The following is a 22,992-nucleotide window of genomic DNA, read 5'->3' as shown; positions in this document are numbered from 1 at the left end:
TAGGGATATTGGAAACATTGACGACATATGTCACCTACACAGTCTTTCTCTCTTTCATCATCAACCATCTGGTCGTACCGAAACTGTAAATCCAATAACCAAAGCACCTTATTAAAACTCCCTGCCCCTTCTTAGCTATTTCCTGTCCTTTGTCCCAGCTCCCAAATCCTCTCATCTTTGGAGATCTTTCCTGTAATCTTTTAGAACCTCCATTCTGCCTCCTTCATCCCAGGGTGATGATGATGATGATTTTTTAGAGAGAGAGGGAGCACACAAGGCAGGGAGGAAACAGAGAGAGAAACAAAGAGACAGAGAGAGAGAGGGAGAGTCTTAAGCAGATTCCATGCTCAGCACGCAGCCAGACACAAGGCTTGATCCCACGACCTTGGGATCACGACCGGAGCTGAAATTAAGAGTTGGTCACCCAACCAAATGAGCCACCCAGGTGCCCCTCCGTGCTTATTCTCGAATCATTTTGTGCCTAGTATCCTCACAGCCCTTGCTTCTTTATAAATACCTTCCCTTTTCTCACCTCAATGATTGGCCTCCCCACCCATCCACAGTTTTGCTTTTCACCCAGTGGCTTTAAAAAAAATTTTTTTTTTTTAATTTTTGAGAAAGAGAGATACAGAGTGCAAGTGGGGTAGGGGCAGAGAGAGAGAGAGAGAGAGAGACCAAATCTGGTCTCAGAGCAGGTTCCAGACTCTGAGTTGTCAGCACAGAGCCTGACGCAGGGCTCAAACTCATGAGCTGAGAGATCATGACCTGAGCTGAAGTCAGATGCTTAACCGACTGAGCCGCCCAGGTGCCCCTACCTGGTGGCTTATGTTAAGCCTGCTTACCACTGTAGCGTTTGCTAACACCTCTGTCCTATCACATAAATATCATTCTTCTTTAGGAGCACCTGGGTGGCTCAGTCAGTTGAGCGTCTGACTGTTGATTTCCGGCTCAGGTCGTGATCTCACGGTCCGTGAGTTCAAGCCCCGCATCAGGCTCTCCACTGACCGTGCAGAGCCTGCTTGGGATTCTCTCCCTCTCTCTCCGCCCCTACCCCTGCTTTTCTCTCTCTCTCTCTCTCTCTTACTCAAAATAAATAAACTTCTAAAAAATGACCATTTCTTTTTTATAGTGAGAACATTTAAATCTACTCATTTCGCAACTTTCAAGTATGTAATATAATAGTATAGTCCACTGTGACACGATGTTGTACATTATATCCCCAGAACTTGTTCATCTTATAATTGGAAGTTTATACCCCTTGACCTACTCTCCCCGTGTCTATTACCCTCCAACCCCTGGTAACCACCATTCTACCAAAAAAAAAAAAAAATCTTAAAACACAAAAAAGGAATGCACAATCACTAATGAACAGGAGTTATGACAACACATAACAAGATACAGCCTATTGACTCTCCCACAAAAGCAGTCGGCCTAAGAAAACATGAAGCCACCATATTTATGGAACCTGCCTCCAGAATTAGTTTCTTTTACCATTTCATTCAAAACTGTGGAAGCAAAGCTTGCCTAGAATGACTACATAAATCAGGTTTAATAAAGTGACTTGATTCTACTCCACTCACTCTCAAGTGCTGTTCTTTTTTAACCTCTGCATCAGAATCTCATTAGTTCCACATGTCACAAATTACACAGAATTAAAATTAAAAAGAAAAAGATGGGGTGGCAGCCACCGGCAGACACATTTTTTTGTTTTGGTCTCTCTGATGTGTGAAATATTACAATTACTCTCCCATTCCAATTTACAGGTCCATATGTGGGGTGTGTGTGTGTGTGTGTGTGCGTGTGTGCGTGCATGCGAGATGCCAGGGAAAACACTCAAAGAGGGTATTTAACTTCAGGATAGAGGGTCAAAAATAAAATAGATGCCCAAAGACTAAAGCGGTAAGCAAAAGGGGAAATAGCAACTAGGAACTTTTTTGGATGTGAACTCTGTTTTTGTAGATTTTTTTTTTTAATATTTTCAATGTTTATTTTTGAGACAGAGGGAAACAGAGCATGCATGGGGGAAGCACAGAGAGACAGAGAGAGAGACAGAGAGAGAATCTGAAGCAGGATGCAGGCTCTGAGCTATCAGCACAGAGCCCGACACGGGGCTCGAACCCACGAACCGGGAACTCATGAACTGAGCCGACTCATGACGCTTAACCGATTGAGCCACCCAGGTGTCCCCAAGAGAGCTGAATTAAACCAGTGTTTCATTCTTAACATAATAAAGTATAAGACACCGTCATGGGCACGGGAACCGTGGGCAGGGGTGTTCATACGTAAGGTGATAGCACATGGCTGAATAATTTTTCCCGATAGCTTAATGAACACACAATAATTATGTTTATTTTAACATGTATTAAACTATGATTTCATGTACATTATTCACCCATGCAAACCATGACTTCATGTCCATTATGGCCGCAATAGTAGGCTGCCTTAAAATTAATCAAGGAAAAGAAATTAGTGAGGCAATGGAGAATATTCAGGAAAAATGCACAGAAGGCACACGAATACGGCAACATGGTGAAAGACGTTTATGAATGACTGAGGCTTGGGGAGTGCCAGGTTCAAGGACTGCGCCTATTCCATTAAACTAAAGACTTGCTGTCATTGTCTCATGGATGAGAGTGTCAAGGGAATTGAGTCGCATGCATTACATGATTGTAAAAGGCATGCGATGAGTCTCTCCTGACTGTCATGCTATTTCCTGGGCTGAATCATCACCATTATATTCTGGGCCTTAGGAAGGAGCAGTGTTGTTCATGACTCCTGGAGGGGCGTACCGTAACCGGGGGTAACGTCTGCAGGGCACCATCTTTCACAAACGCGCTCGGCAGCCTGAAAATGTGAAACAGTCAACCGTCTACGATTGAAGCGAGTCTAGTGACACGGAGGGCTTCACCGTGCCTGTGATAAACGTGTTTCCCATCCCCTGTGCTATCATCCAGCAACCTAACGGCTGTTCTTTTTGCTGAGCTAAATGCAACATCTCACGCCAGATTTATTGGGCTTGGCAAAGTTGCAAATTTTATTACGCCAAAGTTGAGAAAGAGCAAAGCTGAGGAGTGCTAAAAACAGTACACTTTGCTACTGTGTAGTACAGCATTTATTTATAGATATCTATTAATACATAGCAAGAGATACAGAAGAAGTACAGAAAAAAACGGCTTTATCAAATAGTTTCCAGCGTTCAAGTGTAAGGGCCAAAGCAAGAACAGCGACGGCAAACTGGTCTGTGGAAGAAAAAAGTCGTGTTCTTGTGCTTTCTCTCCCTTCCCTTCCCTTCCCTCCCTGAGGACCGCGGCCACAAAGAGCCTACACCCTCCTAGATCTTGGAGGGGTGGGGTGGGGGGTGCGGGATGTCCTCACGTATTACTCTGTCCAGCTTTTTAAGCCTCCGCCTCTCCCATCTCCCTCTCTAGCAATGCTGTATGTGGAGAGGTGGGAACATGGAGCTTGTAAAACTGGTTTGTTGGGGTTCTTTCTCCCTCCAGGTCTTGCTTCTTGGGAAAATGTCTTGCCAGGCCGTGCCCATAGCTGCCTTCACTGAGCTTGCAAGGGGCTTTCCCCTTCCTCCCGCAGAAGGAAAGAGAAATGGAAACACACACGCGTGCCTGCCCATGAGCATCTTGGAAACTCGGAATTCAGAGATGGGGGCGAGACTGTACAGGGGAACAGTGGGACTCTCCCAGATCTGAAACCCCCCGGTGCATTTACTTTACAGAGCCCTAGAGGGCCTGGGGGGAAGGGGGGGCGGATCCCTGTATTTCTAATTCAAATATGTTCCCAGGGTGACCCATGCAGGAGAGGAGGGGACGGGGGACTGTGGGAAGGCGTGTGGGCAGTTTGATTTTGCTTCCTTTCCACCTGATTGCTGGGTGCCCCTGGCAACCCCCAGGGGCAGCCTCACTCAGGCGGGGGTGGTGGGGAGAGGGGCTTCCTGGAGGGTAACCAACCCAGGCTCCACCTGCAGAGACTGGGGAGGGCGGGGGCGGTCGTTTCCCCGCGAGGAGCTTAGGACAGGTTGGTCCTGACTGCTGCCAGGCTTCTGGCAAAGTTGCCAAGAGGTTAAAGAAGGGGTGAGAGGGATCCCAGGCCTCCTTCCCCTCACCCGGGGGTGGGGGGGTGGGAGGGGAGCTTGGATCCTGTGACAATGACATCATTGTCATTGTCCCTCCTCTGCTCTCCCTGTCTGCTGGGGGGGGGGGTGGGGGGAGGAGGTGGGGACACACCGGCCAGAGCTGAGGTGGGCAAAGCTGGCTTCCGGCTTGATGTCACCTCCCCCCCCACCCTGTTCTAGGGGGAGCTGTGCCCTCCCCAGCCCCCCAGGGCTGGGCTGAGGTAAGCCTATGAAGAGGCAGAAGGCCCAGGCAGAGTCCCCTGGGGCCTGGGTGGAGGCCTCTCCGGTGTGGGTGTGGGCGGGAGGGTACCTGCCTCTCCCCCATCTCCAGCTCTGCTGCAGCGTCCCTTTTAGGGGACAGATCTCCTTACAGGCCTGACACGGCTACTGTAACTGTCTCCCCAGCTGTAACTTCCAGGGAGGCCCACACTTCCCACGTGTGCCCAGGTCCACAGCTTTCGTGCTGGGATAAAATCTCCTTTTGGTTCTAGAGGTGACGGGTGAGCAGGGGGGAGGAGGGAAGGGTTTGACGGGATCCTCCTGGGTATATGTGACTACCCCTCCCTCGTCCACCCTGGGGAGGGGAGGGGATTGGGGTTAAACAGGGTGAGGAACTGGAGGAAGCATCTCTCTGATGGCGTCCCGAAGTGCTAGGTGTAGACACATCTTCCTCCTGGGCAGGGGAGACGCTCCGAACTCACTCAGGGCACGGCAGGAACTTGGGTAGAGCATCGAAACCCTGGGTGCCTCGGTTTACCCACCTGCAAAGCGAGGCTACCTGAGAAAGCCAACGTCTTCCATTTACGGTTTGCTTTGTGTACTACCAAACGTTCAAGGCTGCCCGGTGGGTACTTCAGGGGGCATTTCGAGGGCAAATAGACCTCGCTTGGAAAATGTAACCCATTATTGAAATGTGAGGCATTTGTTATTTGATCTCCATATTCGGCATGGCCGTTTCCTCCTTCCCAAACACCACCCACATCGCACATTCACCTAACCCCCCCTACAAGAACGCCCCTTTGCCCTAAATGAAGAACCCGAGGGGGGTGGGGGGAGAGGACGATCCAGGGAAGATGTCCCCGCGCTGGCAGTAAGCACATATTCCGAGAGGCAGCCCTTTCTATTCCTTGCCACTCCTGAGCGGTCATCTGGGCTGCCTTCCCTCTGTTATCTGGGAGCCAAGGTTTTTACTTTTTGTTCTCAAGAAACATCAGCCCCTGTGGCTCTGCATCGCCCCCTGGCGGTCCTCTCCTGCTATTTCTTAACACCGGTGGGTGCTACCGAACCTGGGGCGTTGGGGGGGGGGGGGGGGGGAAAGAGGGTGGGGGCACAGAAGAAAACTTACGGGGGCTTGTACTGCATGCCACCGGGCTGCGTGCCCGCAAGGACTCTAATTGTTTTTTTAACGTCGTTTCCTTGCTGTTCCTCCACGGATCTTTTTCACTGCGCACGCAAAGAACTTCAGCAAAAAAGACTTGGGGGGGGGGAGGGGGGAGAGGGGGCCGGGAGTAAGGGACAAATATGTTGATCTGCCACAATAACGTGACCCCCAGTGGTGGGCGGGGGTGGGGGTGGGGTGGGGTGAAGGGGGAGAGCGTTCCCTTGTGTGATCAACGCTAAGGAATCGGGCGACATAAAAGGAGAATGCAGGGAACAACAATTAAAAAAAAAAAACCCGCGCACAACAATACAATCTATTTAAACTGTAGCTCATACTTTTCATACCAATGGTATGACTTTTCTGGAGTCCCTCTTCTGATTCTTGAACTCTGGGGCTGGCAGCTCGCAAAGGGGAAGCAGACTCAAGCACTGCACGGGCAGGTTTACCAAAGGTCTCTCTAATGGGTATTTTCTTTTTCTTAGCCCTGCCCCTGAATTGTCAGACGGCGGGCGTCTGCCTCTGAAGTTAGCAGTGATTTCCTTTAGAGCCCGGCCTTATCTCCGGCTGCACGTTGCCTGCTGGTGACTAATAACACAATAACATTGTCTGGGGCTGGAATAAAGTTGGAGCTGTTTACCCCCACTCTATAGGGGTTCAATATAAAAAGCCGGCGGAGAGCTGTCCTAGTCAGACGCGCTTCTGCATCGGCGCTGCGGCGAGCGCGCAGAGGGTCCTCGGTCGCGCTGCCGGGTTCCCCCCGCACGCCACCGCCGCGTGCGTCTTCAGACCGCTCCCACTGCCGGCCCTCCTGGCAGAAACTTCTTTTGCTGCCCGTTAAAAGCGCCCTGAGGCTGAAGGATCGCGTTGAGATCTGAATAACCAGAAGCGCTTTGAGGCAACTGAAGCTCTTTTTCTTCGTTTTCCCCTGGGTTTCGTTGGCAGGGGAGGATTTTGATCCGCGCCCCCCCCTTTTTTTTTTTAATTTTTTTTTTGCACCACAATGGATTATTTCCCCGTGATTTTCTCTCTGCTGTTTGTGGCTTTCCAAGGAGCTCCAGAAGCAGGTAGGCACGGCGACTTGTAAATCTCTGAATGTTAATGTCTTCTTGTCCACCTTCGTGTTTTTCCTGCTTCTGTTTTCCCGTTCTTTTTATTACCGCAGGTCAGATATCAAGTGCCTGGCAATAACTGCCTAAAGTTACTTCAGTTTTTTTTAGTGGGGGGAAAAATCCCTCTGCTGAAAACAATTGCTCCTATGGCGTTAAAGTAACATACTATTCTTGTGTAGTATCCTTCCTTGGCTTTTAAAAATACAATTCAAGAAAAGTAAAGACAAGATACAATTTCGCCGGAGGTATATTCGCGGTGTAGGTGTTCGTACAGGTAACAGCACATGTAGGAACTTCTGTATTTTATTTCAAGACCGTTTAAATAGCGAGTGAAGGTGTAAAATATTTAAACATTTCAGCTCAGAGCCAAGGAATTTTATTCCAGTCATTCGAGCAATATATGAGCAGTAAAATCACCTGCCGAACGGTCTGCTGAACAACCCCCCGGGGCAGTTTCAGGGTGAAGCAGATGTTTTCTTTAAAATTTGTCATTATTGACTTTAGGCCTTTTTGGCAGGTTTTTGGCACCCAAAACAGCGTGAGGTCTATTTTCAGTTGTATTCACCTGTCGTGGGAGGGGAGCTAGGATAAAGCCTGGCTGCTTAAGGGTTTAGATAGTCTGTGTGCATCTGCCTGTTTCCCCCTTCTGAGGGTCAATGCCCTTTTTTGTGTGTGTCTTTTCATGACCCTGACTAAAGAGAAAAGATGTCAAGGGAATGAAAATCCTGGAATGTGTCTGATCATTTGAAATGTACAAAATTGGGCAGATAAGCCACATGGCTAACTTGTCAGTGAGAAGAGGCGATTCTTCGGTGGGGAAGGGGGAGGTGGTGAATCCGACACGTGCCATCCTTCTCCCGGGGTTCCCAATTCGAAGCCCACAGAACCTTGATTAGGTCCCCAAGCTGCTGCTCAGTCTCACCCGAGATCAGGGGTTTCCTCAGAGTTTACCACCTGCGATGAGTATCGTACAGCCGGTTTCTCTTCTTTCTCTCCACTCACCCCCCGAAAGCTCTTGACCTCCACCTAATTTTGAGGGCTGCGTATCACCTGGGCTAGTCCCTGCCCTCCACCAGGCGTGAAGTGGTCGGTACTCCCCTCACCTGCATGGGGACGTGGCTCCCAACCGAGGAAGAGGCAGACGATTCATTCAACTTTAGCTCTTTGGTCATCGGCCAACTTGAAGGCACCGTCCTCCTGAATCCCATGCAGAAGCCACCCAGATTTGCCACCGGCAGCATGTCTGGGCGTTCCTCTGGGGGCTGCTTCATGGGGGCCGGTCCCCTTTTCTGGTGGCTGTTTCCCCTGCACACGTGTCATCTCCCTGAAAGTGGGTAAGCCAGTGGGGGCAAAGATGAAGTCACATAAAGAGCCCTTTCCGCTCTGTGTTTCTTGCCGAAGGCCGGCTAAAGGTGGGCTTTGATCTGCCCGGCTAGATCCCCGGGGAAGTGCCCGGCTGACCGGCTTTTTTTCTCTCCCCAGCGGTCTTGGGCGCGGAGCTCAGCACTGGCCTGGACAGCGGAGGGGAGAAGCCGGCTCCCAGTGCGCCCTGGCGGCCGCGACGGTCCAAGCGCTGCTCCTGCTCTTCCCTGTTGGATAAGGAGTGTGTCTACTTCTGCCACCTGGACATCATCTGGGTCAACACTCCCGAGTGAGTCTCTAGAGGGCGTCGGAACGCTAGCTATCCCTCACCTCTGGCCACTCCAGCCTGGAGCCCACTTCCTGCTAGTCGCTTTGCGGGGAGCCCCTGGTCTGGATTCTGAAGGACGTGAAGGTGCCTCGGTGGGTGGGGACAGTGCCCCTCTATTCCTGAGAATTCCCAGGCAGGTTGGGTCTTTGCAACAGCCAGGGAAGGGGGGGGGGTCTTCTGAGACCCTGTGGCTCAAACACTCATGACAGGAGAGACGGAAAATGGTGGCGACAAGCAGGTCATTGCCACGCATTTCGGAGGGGGATGTTCTGGCGGGGTCTGACCGCGCTTCGGGAATAAGCGACTGAGGGCATGTGGGTTAGTCTAACCTGTGCTACTCTTGAGGCAGAAAGGGTGGTAGAGAGCGATCATCAATCCCTTCCTTTTACCTAGGGGAAAGCAAAAACCCAAGGAGTGAGTCCGTGGCAGGGCTGGACCCAGAAGGTGGATGTCCTGACCCCTCTGTGCTTTCCCTTTAGAAAAGCCTATTTCAAGACAGCAATAGAAACAGGGCCCATAGATTTCTCTTCTGCCTCCAGTTCGAAGAAAACAGTCTCCCATCCCTTCACCCTGGAAACTAGCTCACCCGTCAGAAGCAGCCGTAAACAAAAACACGCCGGGTCCCATTTTGGCGAGGCATGACCAGAGTCCAAACAAAATCAAATCAAACAAAACCCACAGTGACCCTAATAACTTAAAAGGTGATCCTTCCAAGGGGATGACTTTATCCCTTTTAGGTGAGACTCAAAAGGGACACTTTGGAAATTACTAGAGAGCCTTCTGGCAAACGAGTCCTTCTACTAGTCACCTGGTGTCACCAATTGCAGGAGATGTGCAAACGTGGGTGCAGCAGTGTGTCCTCCCCGGCCCCCGGCAGGGGGCACTTTTAGCATTATCACGTGACTTGAACCGGAAAGAGATTTTCAAAATCTTGTGAGTCATGATTTTGCATTGAATTCCACCCCCCCCCGCCCCCCCCCAAGAGCTGTTAACTAGATGGAAAGTTAGAAAAGTAAAAAGAAAAAAAAAAAATAGATACCAAAGCAAAACAAACAAATAAAACAAAAACAAAAAAAAACAAAACAAAAAACGAAACACCCCAAAGCTGCTTGTGTTGAGCTAAAAGAGAACGTTGTTAGAAATTAAAATGGAATTTTGTCGAGTTAGATGGTTTTCTCCTGGAGGGGTACACGCGCTCAGGGCCATTGATGGGTGTGGGACCCTGACTACCTTCACACTTGACCCTCCTAAGTTGGGCTACCGGGAGCTGTGTGGTGAGAGCCTTGTGCCCCGCTGCAATGAGTTTGCGCCACAGAATGCGTCGTTTTGAAGACTGTTAATCATGCTAATATCTTGTATTCCTCTTTTTTGATAACAGGCACATCGTCCCGTATGGACTTGGAAGCCCTTCTAGGTCTAAGCGATCCTTAAAGGACTTATTTGCCACGAAGGCGACAGACCACAGGAACAGATGTCAGTGTGCCAGCCAGAAAGACAAGAAGTGCTGGACTTTTTGCCAAGTGGGAAAAGAGCTCAGGTGAGGTAGAAACACCTTTGCTTTCGATCAGTTTTATGGCCTCCCAATCGTCCTGTCATGATGTTGCTGCCTTTTTGCTTAAGAGAAATTAACAGAGACTTTGTGAGGAAGGAGAGTCCCATTGCTGAAGTACATTCCCCCATCTGTCTTGTAACAGGGGTCAAGACAGTATGGAGAAGGGCTGGGATGACCAGAAGAAGGGAAAAGACTGTTCTGAGCTTGGAGAAAAGTGTACTCATCACCAGCTGGTGGCAGGAAGAAAAATAAGAAGGTAAGAGACTCGCAAATAGGAGAAAGGCTTGGAAGAAGAGAACACAGATTTTCGTAGTCTGTGGATTAAAAAGAGCAGAGGAATCTCTCCCAGATGTTTTTTTGAAGACCTTGAATGCAGACCTTTGCCCCCTACGCACTTTGGTGATCTTAAGCACATGCCGCCCAGTCTGAAGGTAGATTGTCCAAACAGAATACATCTACAGACACCTTTGTCATTTGGTCATAGCTAGTCCTTGCTTTTCTGCATCAGTGTATTTACCACTTTGCTTGAGAAATTAACAGTCCTTTCAGGGAGAGGGTTTTTGTTTTGGGTTTTTTTTTTTTTTTGGTTGCTTATTTTATTTTATTTTTAAATCAAAGTGTCCCACATAATTAAGGTTTCCAAAAGTTGTAGCAGTTATTCCAATGGCCCAAGGGAGAATAAAGTCATTAGGTAGGGTTGGTGAGAATTAGAACGAGCTGTGTTGGGGGGTTATTTATTTATTTTTTTTTAAACAGGGAAGTGCATTCGGTGGAAAGCCAATGTCTTTCTGAAAAGCTCTCCCATTTTCTAGTAGGTCGTGAGCTGGGGCAGAGAAAGAACGTAGATCAGGCAACACCGTAGGGTTGTGATGGCTCTCGACCTCTTGAGTGATGACCCTTCCATATCCCAGACATGTCAGCATTCACAAGCTGGAGGGGAGAAACCTGCATTCAGATCTGTCACGTGTTCAACATTTCCCCATCGTGGTCCGCAGGCACTTTTCCTAGAAATCCAGTGGCAGGAGGTTCTATGCTCAAAGTGTTCTGAGCACAGTCCTGACAGCCATGAACTACTTCTGAGGGGTTTACTGCTGGTGTGTGGGACATCCTTAGCTGTCTGTGACTTCTCACTTTGCCATTGCACTTTCCATATTTATAATCTCAGGCCACTGATGCTCCTCCCCCCAGATCACAGGGTTAGGTAAACAGACTTGGAAATTATTATTGTTTTTCTATTAGTTTCTATTATAGCAACTCATGTCAATGCAATATATGTATATATATATATATACACATATATACATATATGCACATATATATACACATATATATACACATATACGTATGTATATATGTGTGTGTATATATATGTGGTTTTTATTTGCGGTACCATATTTGCTTGGAGCAAAGCTATATATTCCTCCTCTCTTTTTAAAGTTTCTTTCCCATCAAGTTACCTTTAATTTCTTTACGTGACAAAGCAGATATCCATGATTATTTGAAGCCTACGTTGAGTCAGTTTCTCTGTAGCGTCCCGTGGTGGTCGTAGTTCGGACGGAGCACAGGAGACAAGACAATATCTCTAGCTTACCTTGAAATTGTACTTTAAATTTGTATTTAATGCCCAGTTCCCTTTAGATATGACCGCTGCTCCCTTCCTCTCCCCCCTATTCCAAGCATAAGGGGCAGGCTTTATTTTCACTTGAGGTTAACAAAGGGAAGCATGCTGTTGCGGTCGGTGGCGAAAGTTCAGGCACTGGACTTAGATTCTAATTTTAGATGCCTCTTTTGCCCGGCAATGATTTTTAAGAAAATAACATTTGTTTTCTCTTGTCTTGTTTAATAGGTTGGACGCCATCAGGAATAGCATCAAAACAGCTTTCCGTGTTGCAAAGCTGAAAGCGGAGGTCTACAGAGAGAAGAAAGTGACCCACAACCGAACGCACTGATTGATGGCAGGTGGCCGGGGCCTGTCACATGCCATCTCCTCCCCGGAGGGAACCCTGTGGCTGATTCTGCACTCTCTCCACATGGTTGGGATCAGAGCAAAAGCATCCTCCCTGCTTAGACCGTTTCTTGCTCCAGACTGGCAACGGGCCAGTGTCCTCACTGTAAACTTTCCAGGGAAGGTTAAGGAGTCCCCCCAATCTGTCTTCATTTGCTTCCATCAGTGGTGACCGCTTCCGTCTTTCCTCATCTGGGGTGATAGTTGGACCACGCAGAAAGCAGAGAGACACAGTGACTTGTGGATTAGGGTGGCATCCTCCAGAGGGAGGACAGGAGATTCCACACGCGGTGGAATTTCTGAAGAGGGTCCGAAGGGAGTGTTTGTGTCTCACTCAGGCGCCTGGCACGTTTCAGGGAGAAGCTCCAAAGTCCATGCAAAGATTTTCTAAGGAATGCACAAATTGAAAACACACTCGAAGGACACTCAAGTAAAAAAAAAAAAAAAAGCAAAAGACTTTTATTATTATTTTTTTAATTCACAAAAATGCAAACTGAAAGACACTGTTACTACTGTAAAATCAGGATGGGTTTGATGAATATGAGTCTACCTCACCTATATTGCACTCTGGCAAGAAGTATTTCCCCACCTTTAATTATTGCCTCCCTTCGCTCTTCCCCCTCCTGCCCTCCCCTCCCCCCAAAACCCCCGTTGTAAATCTTGGCCTCATAGATGTCTAGTCTAACACGTCAGTAGTAGATGTAACGTTTCATGGTAATCTACTAGCTCTGATCCACAAGAAAAAAGATCATTGAATCAGGAGGTTCCCTTGCCTTGATCTTTGGAAACACAATGGTATAGAATTGTTTATGGAAGACATTGAAAAGTAAACATTTGGTTATGCTTTAAAGCAGTGAAATTATTTTCCTTTATGTAAGTGGCTAATGGAAGAGGTTGGAATAAATTTTGACGTACTTATTTTTTTATAGATATTTATATTCTAACAGTTTATTCCTTATATTTACCATGTTAAATATATGTCTGGGCAGGCCATATTGGTCTATGTATTTTTTTAAGTGTATTTCTGAATGAAATTGAGAAAAATGCTTTGTTTTGCCTGTCAAGGTAATGACTTTAGAAAATAAATATTTTTTTCCCTACTGTACTGATTTTGAGTCATTTCTGAAATTCCCAAGAAGTGGGCCATGATGCTAAGAATTATGAAAGGAAGTGATTGAAAATGGTTTCTTAGGGGTGCCTGGGTGGCTCAGTCGGTTAAGCGGTCAACTTCGGCTCAGGTCATGATCTCGTGGTCTGTGAGTTCGAGCCCCGCGTCGGGCTCTGTGCTGACAGCTCAGAGCCTGGAGCCTGTTTCAGATTCTGTGTCTCCCTCTCTCTGACCCTCCCCCGTTCATGCTCTGTCTCTCTCTGTCTCAAAAATAAATAAACGTTAAAAAAATTAAAAACAAAAAAGAAAATGGTTTCTTAGGTGACAATAAGAAGGAAAATAGTCTTGGCTGATTATGAAAGAACTCCATCTGGATCTTCAAAGTTGCCTTCAGATGACATTAAGGTAAAAACAAAACAAAAACCCAGCTTCGATACCTCTGTCTTTCCCTGGGTCGTAGCTTTCTGCTTCCCCTGAAAACTCTCCAGGGGCTTACTTCATCCATTAACTTTACTTAGGCGATTAGACAGGATCCAACAGCTCAAGCGGATGGTGTGGTGAGAGGTGCTCTCTCCATATTAACGGGCTGAAGGAGGCAATGGCAAGACGACTCCCCAAAAATGTCACCGAATTGTATCCGGTTCCACACCATTCCAGAGATGAAATTCCATTCCGCATTCCAGAGAAATGCTTGGAGAAAGCAGCCTGCCGAGGGCAAGTTATGGGTCCCCTGTAGCATTGTGAATGTTATTTATTTATTTATTCATTTATCGCTCAGATTAAGAGCTTGGTTATTAAGGAACACTAAGTGCCTTTGCTTGTCCTCAGTAGCCCCGGACTGGACACAAGCCGGTGGAGGAAGAGACACCAAGTGCTGGTTCTGGAACACGGGCACTATTGCACACCCTCCTGGCCTCGCCAAACCATCCGGGAGACTGATATTGCCAATGGCCATTACCAACAGAAGCCCATGAGGGTTTGATGAGCTTTTGAGACTCTTTACCATCCTTTCCCAATAGCAAGGAATGCCTGGCATTCAACATATATTAGCTCATGATGATCACTGTTGTCTAAACAAGGACACATTTGAAGGATGTTAAATAACAGCCTTCAGGTGTGCATCGACAACGTCCTAGGCAGAGTTTCTATCTTTATTGACATTGTTTCTCATCTTCCATTCTCTCTCTCTTCTTTTAAGAGACAGTCCAATATCTCAAAATGCGGTTTCTGGAAGTCCATTTAGAACAGATTTCTGTCTATGCACCAAAGGCCAGGCAGAGCTTTGATCTCAGGACTCCAAGGACCAGATATCGCTTTATCTAGCAAACTGTTTCTCAGTGTGTAATTCTTAAGGGAATTGTGGACTTTTGTCCACAATGACAAGGGGCTTGGCTTGAACTTGGTCACTATTTAATCGTGCGCAACCATTTGGTCCCTCCGCATCGTGGGTTTCCTTCCCTGTTAAATGAGCAAGAGGAGAATCTGTCTAAAGGCTCGAAGAAAGAGCCTGCGATGTCATGAAGAAGTTGAGTGGACACGCCTGCAGCAGCTCTCTCAGGGCATGAGGGTCAGTAGTAAAATAAGCTGGAAGATTTAGAGGAAATGAATATTTTTCAAGTATGTAGAGGAAAGATTTGATACTATGAAAGGCTCCTGCTGTCTTGAGGAGTGCAGTGGTGGAATGGTCTGTCACATGTCCTGCTGTCTTCCCAGTAAAACGGCTGTGTTTGGAAGCCCATTCAGGACAGATTTCTCTCATTGCACTAAAGGTCAGGCAGAGCTTTGATCTCAGGACTCCGAGGACCAGAGGATCCTGGGTGGGGAGTAGCCATCCTTTGCTGGAGGGAGAGGAGACCACTAATGGGTGCTGAATTCTTCTCCCCAGGAAATCACTTCATTTGTGATGGAAACCATTGGCTTTTATCCTGCCTATACTTCCTGAAACGCTCAGGGTATTATACTAAGTGGAGTTCTCACAACACAGCGTATTATCACTAAGCTAGAGTCCTCTCAGGAAGACTTTGTATTTCCAGGGGGAAAAGCCAAGGTCCCGAGAGGGAAGTGACTTACCTAAGATCACGCAGCTGTGGCATCTCTGGACCCTGAACCCTTGAGCACAGATGCTTTACCTGGAGACACCTGGAGGTCACAGGCGACTGATGCCCGAGTAAACCTTAGCAGAGGGTTCTGGGTAGTGAAGGCAAAGCTTTGCCTTCCAGCCTCACAGGCGATATTTGGCGGATCCATCCTTGCAGTATATAAGGGAAGAAACGTAAGGGAAGAGAAAAGGAATATAAGGAGGCATACAAGTCTCAAGGCTTCGTGAAGTGAATTGCTATAGGACGAAATAGAATATAACTGGGAACGTGTATTTGTTATTGCTTTTATAGGATTTAGTTTCTAAATAACCCTTAGATAATACGAGTGAAGGGGCATTCCTTTGTTCAGTCCTCTGATGGAACTCTATGATAATACTCAAGTACGGTAGTACTCGAGATACTGTGTTTTATTTCTTTGTCTACAGTCCTGAAAATGTTCCTTTTCAAGCCCAAGATCTCAACATGTAAAATGCAGTTTTTAAGCCCATATTTTCAATGGAGTTTTTTTTTTTCCACCTCAGCTTTCTCTCCTTTTTGTATTCCTCACCGTTTTTGGGGTCCTGGCTTTGGGGCCCAAGACAGATATATCGAGCGCAGTCACCATTACTATTCTCAGAACCTTATGATTTAACAATGACCTCTCATCTTGTAGAGAACCAGACTGCCCATAACATTTTCCCTTTTGTCATCGACCCCCTCTCCTGCAACGATCTTTTCAGGATTTGGAGGCCATATTTTTATACCCTTTTGACAGCTGAGGAAACAGACATATTGAATGAGTAAGTGACTTGTCCAGACTCTTCCGTCAGGTGAACAACAAGACTGGAACTCAAGACCCTTGGACTCTTTCTCCTAAAACTGCCCCGGAGCAGAGGGGATACCACTGGCCCAGAGTTTTTGGACAAACGTAGAGTATTTCCATCTTGCCAGTGAACTATGAGAATAATTAGCTTCTTATTAGTCTCTCGGGAATATCAGTGCTCCACATGCACCCCTGCACCCTCGTCCTGAGCATTTCCATTGTACAATATGTGTTTACCACATCATCTTTGGTATGTCTATGGACAGATGGCAGAGAAATTGTGACAATTTACGATGCCTGTTTCCAAACCTGGTGTCATGGCACGCTTCACCACCGGCCATGGGTCCAATGCAAGGGAAGACATTGTGGTGATAAATGGGATGGCAGAGGTCCTACCACTTCCCCAGAATAATCAGAGAAAGAGCTAGGGCTATTAGATAACGAAAAGTGCTATTAGATAACAAAAGCAGAAGGGCATGGGTCTTAGGGACACTGATGGAAATCATGGGTCCCAAGCATGATAGGCTGCTCCCAGCTCTGAGAGGCAGCACACTGGGAATTTGACACACAGACTTGCTGGTCAGCATTTTTTCATGTGTGTTTCTGCCTTTTATTTCCCCGCTTTCATATTCTGAGTCACTCCAGGTCTCCACCATAAACTGCTATGGAATACTGCGAGGGATGGGACTCGCTTAACATTGCGAGCTACTGCACTGGCATGGGCACTGGCTAGGTGGAACAGACAGGGCCAGAACTGTGGGGGTAGGTTCCTGGTGGCCCCCAGGTAGGCCAGGATGGTAGGCCTCCAGGTGCTGGACTGTGGGAAGGTCCAGTAGTCTGGGGAAAGGGGTGGGCAGCGAAGGTGGAGTTTCCAGGCTTCGCGTTATAGCTATTCACCAACAGGTTGGAAGTATCGCGATATTTTAAAAACGGAGATAGTTTCACTGGCGCATGCCTCTGTGCGCGTCAGGCTTGGAAGTCTCAAAACTCTTTCCACTTGGTAAAATATCCTCTCACCATCTTCCCTAAGTGGGAGCCCATTGTTTCCAAGCCTGCTGAAGCTCAGTGTTGTGTCTTTGTACCCTTCCATCCGTGCACTTCTGTTGTCCTGCCACAGAGCCATGCTGTTCCTCTCACGTTCCATGTCTCTCTCCCATGTGCTTTCATCTCCTTTGGTAGAAGGGGAACCACTCTAAGGTATTTTTTGTCTCTGTGGAAGTTTTTAGCAGGGCAGTCTTGTGCTTGCCAAATCTGAGGTTTGCCTTGGACCAGGGCATGCTGGCATCCTAGATCTGCTCTAGGACTGTCAGGAAGAAGGAGTTGCTTGTAAGGTTGGTCTTGCCCTTTTAGATGAACTCTGGACCATGAAAGGGGTGCCTAGATAATTTATTATTAAAACTGGGACACACGGGGCGCCTGGGTGGCTCAGTCGGCTAAGCGTCCAACTCTTGATTTCAGCTCGGGTCACCATCTCACGGTTCGTGAGTTCGAGTCTTACTCTGGGCTTGGTGCTGACAGTGCAGAGCCTGCTTGGGATTCTCTCTCGCCCTCTCTTCCTTTTTGCCCCTCCCCTGCTCATGCTTGCTCTTTCTCAAAAGAAATAAAATAAACTTAAAAAAAAAAAACACAAAGCAACTGGGACGCTTCTGATAGAGCTTGGTGACACTTTTAGCAATGACCAGAGCACCACAGACTATCATGGAAAAACCAGAACACAGGATTACTCGAGACCAGGATGAGCCTTGAAGCAGGTCAGAGTTTCAGAATTTCAAAATCCCTTCAGTCTGTCAGAGATGACCTAGACCTTGGCCCTGTTTAGCGAGACTAGATGTCTACATCTCATTACGTGCAGACCAGGTTAAGGCAGAGGACTTTCACCTTCTCTAGTGCCTTCAGTCTTGAGCACAGAGCTTTGGGCATAATACATCAACGCATGAATGAATGTAGAGATGAGTTATGGGCTCCAGTAAGGGAAATGTGAAGATGATGCCCTCCCTGGCCAAAATGAAACCAGATTAAAGAAGGTTTATAAGACCCCCTTATAGGAGTCTCTTTGGGGAGTTTGTGTAGTTGAAATATTCCTCCATTTAGGCTCTCCTCCAGTGGGTCTTTTTATTTCTCTCTAGTCCAATTCATTCACCGCCATGATGCTTCTCCAAATGCTTCAATCATAATTTCAATGAATTCAGAGCTAGAAAGAAGTTAACAAAATAATTTAAGTTATTTCCCCCATCTCAAAAACATCTTTCATTGCCACTCTCTGCTTATAGAATAAAAAATGTTATCTACTGAGACAGGGAGCATCAGAGAGGGAGCCAGACTGAGAAGGAAGGTGGGAAAGTATTATAATGTTGGTATTGGAGGTGCATAAGTAAATTTCTTATTATGGATATCTTTAAACATACACAACACTTGGGAGAATAGCGTAATAAACCCAACATAACCATCATATAGTTGCCAAGATATGATTGGTGGGGTTTACACCCACACTCTGCCTTCCCTCTATGGATTACTCTGAATCCAATCCATGGTATCATTATCATCTCATCTGTAAATATTTCAGTATAGACATAACGAATTTGATATGCTTTGTTCAACCAAGGGAAATGTGAAATACTCAATTGGATACATGGGTCTCGAGCTTAGAGGGAATGAACAATAAATGTTCCCAGACCTCGGGGGACTCGGAATAACCGAGGAGACAAACACATGTAATAGTTAATATTTATTTAGTACTTACCATATGCCAGGTACTCGTTTGAGAGGTTTGCACTCATCAACTCATTTTCTCATTACTATAACCCTAAGAGGTAGGTACATTTATTCACTCTATTGTATAGATGAGGAAACTCAGGGAGAGATTGAGTAGTAACTTGCCCAAGGTCAGGCAGCTAATTAAGAGGCTGAGCCTGGTATGACCCAGATAATTTGATACACTGTGCTTTGTGACTAAGAAAAATACAGTAAGTAAGGCTACACTATGGGACGAACAAGTCGACAAACGACACAATAAGAAAGACATAGCTGAACTTGCTCATGTGACTTGACTCCCTGTAAAGATACAGGGTAAACCAAGAGGTGATTTATCCTACTAAAATTCAGGAAGGATAATTAATTCAATGATACCGAAAATCTTGGAGCAGCACAAGCACAATGAATGCAATCAGAATTTTATTCTTCTAAGTGGTGTTGATTTTTTCCGATAGATCATCCTGCTGAAACCCAGAAAGGGTAATTAACACTGTTGAAAATCTTAAAGCAATACAACGGTGAATGTGACAGAAATCTCTTACTTTCAAGCGGCATTCAAGTGAATTAGAATTTGGGGACATGCCTTCAAAAATAAAAAGAAAGCAATTCTAATAGTTTTCAATGAAATGTAGACAATTTTACTAAACTTGTGTCTAATAACGTGAGGTAACTCCACTGGAAGTCTCTGTACTGAACCAAATGTAAAATTATGTTGTGGCTCAGATGCTCTGCCGATCTCCTACTGTTTGCCACACGGTCACAAATATCCTTGCACCATGGCAAGATTTCTCACTTGGTAGATGAGTAGAAATTGCTGAACCAACTGTCAACCTAAACGTCTTCTTCAGGCTTGCAGAACTTGCTACGATGCCACTACCTATCACCCTCCTGTGAACGTTGTTCACTGCCTTGTTCCCCCCATTGAGTGGGTATTTTGCTCTGATCAGTGGCCATGGGTGGTGCCCCTCAGTTTGTTGAAAGACAGACAAAATGCACAGAACAGTTAAGTAAATGATTGTATTCAGGCCATTACAATTAGGAAAATGCTCGTCAATGAAGAATGTTTCAAGAAAAGAAAAGGGGCCTCGCGTTTCATAGAAGCAGACAAACAAAGAAGTTGCCCATTAGTCTTATGAGAGTCTGCAGGAAGACTAGAGACGGTCTCCTCTGAGTTGTTGGCAAGAGATAGAGGGAAACATGGAAAGGCTGGGTGGTCCTATGCAGTTAGCCATTTCTCAGAACGCAAAAGGGGATGGGGGGTCTTCTGAACTCTTGCTTTTGAGGAACGCAAGGCTCAGATAAAAGTCAACATTGTCAGCAGCAGCCCCCCCCTTTTGTTGAAGATGAATGTCCTTCATCACTGAAAAACTCAGCAGCCATCATAACCCTCCCGAGTGGAGCAAAAGAAGGTCTCCGAAATAGTTTCCAAGGAGTTTCGCATTGCTCCTGCTAAACCACCTGAAGCACCTGTAAAGAAGCGCTGGTAGAAAGCAGTGGTCATAGCATCCTGGAGATCAGGCCCCTTAAAAGAAAGACGCCTACGATGAAAAGGAGAAAGGAGAAATGCTGATATAAAAGGTTGTATTAAAGTAGAGAGCCCGGGGCTGAACTCGGAGGGGAAGTAGTCCAGTGGAGGAAATCTTACACTTATCCAGCACTGTTTGCTGAGTCTCCGGGAGCTCTCAAGCTAGGATGTTGATGCTTCTGATCATGGTGTCCCCCGGCCATACGTGACCCCAGCATTCCACCAGGATTACTGAATAGTCCAGAGAGTGCCTTTTCAGGGGGAAGTCAGACCCATGAGTGGCCTGCTGTGACGCTGAGTCCTTGGAGACACACGTCAAGCCACCAGGCTTTAGCTCACCATGCTCGTTTGGATCCTGGGGCAAAGGGCCGGCTGCCAAGCAACTGAGCCTTCACAGGGACCTGGAAAGTTAGGTGTCAGTTCTCAGTGACACCAGGTCAGGCAGCAGGGAGAAAAATTGGAAACATTAGTTGGACGGATCATAGTCAGATGTTAAAGGAAACTGGAAGGATTGAAAATCTGAAAAGGACTGACAATTTGGAAAAGTGACAGGAACCAGTCCAATTTGCAGAGAGGCACCCAAACGGATTTTTCCACAGTTGAGGAGCAAGTCCGTTAAAATAGCCCCCAGACAAGCCAGAGTTTGCATATGCATTGGTTAGCCACGACTTAAAAAGATATCTACCTAGTAGAGCTCAAAGACAACGGACAGGGTCAGAATCCAGTAACCTGGAAGGGTCTGCAACATGGCATATAATTTTCGTTAAGATACAAAATCTCTCTCACAGCCCTTTCAGTCAAAGACCACCTCAAAGAAAGATTGTTCTTGATCGCAAACTCAGGCTAGTTTAATTACACTGGGCATCGTTATTTAGATACGTATAGCAGGAATGGTAATTTTACCATACAGGCCATTTTAAGTTTGCTTTCTGGAAATTTTCATAAGGAATTTCAGACTAGACTTTTGAAAAAGTCTCCTGATGTTAGGATGTCAAGCTGAGAACTTCTTACCAGATTTCACCTGTAGTAGTTATACATTCGGGCAAATTCCTTTCTTCTTGAGATCACCTAAACATTCAGAGATTCATGCCCCTTCCTGATGTGACCTTTCTTACTCACCTGTAAGGCTGGGAATCTGCAAGCCAGGTATCAGGACTGTTTGCCCAGGAGAACTCTGTAAACACTGGCTCCATAAAGCCAACCACAATTTCTTCAAAGTGTTTGGTCCTATCTGATTAAATAAACAACATTCTCAACTATGACATTCCAGGCAAAGCCTTGGTTGCGTAACCCATATTTTCAATTATGTCACGGTAACAAGGACAGATTCTTATTGAACCTTTGCAAAAATATTGCCATGAAAATAAAAACACTCATACCGGAGCTTCTGAATTCTGGATTCATCAGGCAAGAAGAATAAGGCATCACTCGCAAATCTTCAAGCATACAAAAAAAGCATCTACTACATGACCAGTTATAGATAGCATAAGAGGAAAAGGTAAGGGCTTCCTTGTTACTCAGAAGACAGAAGATTAGAGCAACCACCTCCCAGACAAAAGCACAGTCATTCTTCCTCAGCTCATGTAATTAAATCGCATTCTTCTCTGCTTGGAGTAGCAGTCTCATGTGTCCGCCCGTTTCTCAACCAGAGTTCTAGAAATCCTGACTCAGTCCATTGGTATGATCTCAGTCCACTTGTTTAAGCGATGCCACCAGAACGCTGTACCTGAAAGTACTTGGCCTAGTCCTCTTCTGTGTGGCTATGAGACAGTCCTTCCGGGTTGCAGATGAAATACACGGGCCCTTAGCTGATTGTAAGGGCTTTCAGGGAAGCATCAGGGCAAAACAAAAAACTCTCTGCAGATGACATGAGATTTAAAATGGCTGTGGTAAGCTTAGTTTCAGGTTTCAGGAGTGAAATACCTGAGGGTAGTTCGTTCCAAGCATAATGCAACTGGCAAAACAATTTGGTTGTTTATATGGCATGTAAAACAAGGTAATAAAGTCAACCCAAGAGATTTTAGACAAAGCAATAATAAATGTAATTGCTACCCCTGTTTCAAAGAAGAATGGATATCACATTCAATTTGTAAAAATAGATGAACATTCTCCTTACAGAGAAAAACCACCGTCAGATATAACTGTAATAATCCTGACACAATATACCATGAATATACATGGTATATTGGATAGCAAACAATGAAAGTATCCAGGAATATCGAAGAATGTCAGGGATGTCAAAGAAAGAGATTCTGTAAGTTTAGAGTATATCCTATGCATCCAAATGTTAATAAAACTCCCTAGGCGAGGGATGTGACTCTCAAATTGAAAATCACCATCCCAAAGATGCCAGATTCAAATGAAAGAAGTAAAATTGTGATCAAGTTAATATTTTTACAAAATAATCAAAACTATGACCGATAGCACTGTTCTGTTGTTGCCTAATATTCGACAAAGCAGGGGCGCTGGGGTGGCTCCGTCGGTTAAGCATACGTCTTCCTGTGCTGACAGCTCAGAATCTGGAGCCTGCTTGGGATTCTGTGTCTCCCTCTCTCTTTGCCCCGCCTCTTCGGCCCCCGCTCACACTCTGTTTTTCTCTGTCTCTCAAAAATAAATAAACGTTAAAAAATATATATATATTTGACAAAGCAGTCCTAGGACTCTGATAAACAGGAACATGTCATGGACAATTCTCTAGGAACCTCTCATATAACACACAATTTCTGAGATATTTATAACATTGTATCCATACACATTTTACTCTAGGGAAAGTTAAGCATCTCTTCCGGCATGCTAACTTATCAATGTAAAACTTCAAATATGCTTAATTATTTCTAGTACTTT

The 22,992-nt window shown here is 46.1% G+C and overlaps 1 protein-coding gene across 1 annotated transcript; it reads left to right on the top strand.

The window, feature by feature from the left end:
• Nucleotides 1-5,907: 5,907 nt before the first annotated feature.
• On the top strand, nt 5,908-12,311 carry EDN1 (endothelin 1). Its single transcript, XM_030314835.1, has 5 exons — nt 5,908-6,571; nt 8,099-8,267; nt 9,685-9,843; nt 10,001-10,114; nt 11,705-12,311. The coding sequence occupies exons 1-5, from the start codon at nt 6,508-6,510 to the stop codon at nt 11,805-11,807; spliced, it is 609 nt and encodes a 202-aa protein (XP_030170695.1). The 5' UTR covers nt 5,908-6,507; the 3' UTR covers nt 11,808-12,311.
• The last annotated feature ends 10,681 nt before the right edge of the window (nt 12,312-22,992 follow it).

The sequence above is a fragment of the Lynx canadensis genome, chromosome B2, assembly GCF_007474595.2.
Source record: "Lynx canadensis isolate LIC74 chromosome B2, mLynCan4.pri.v2, whole genome shotgun sequence".
NCBI lineage: Eukaryota > Metazoa > Chordata > Mammalia > Carnivora > Felidae > Lynx > Lynx canadensis.
This window is presented reverse-complemented; position numbering and strand designations above follow the sequence as displayed.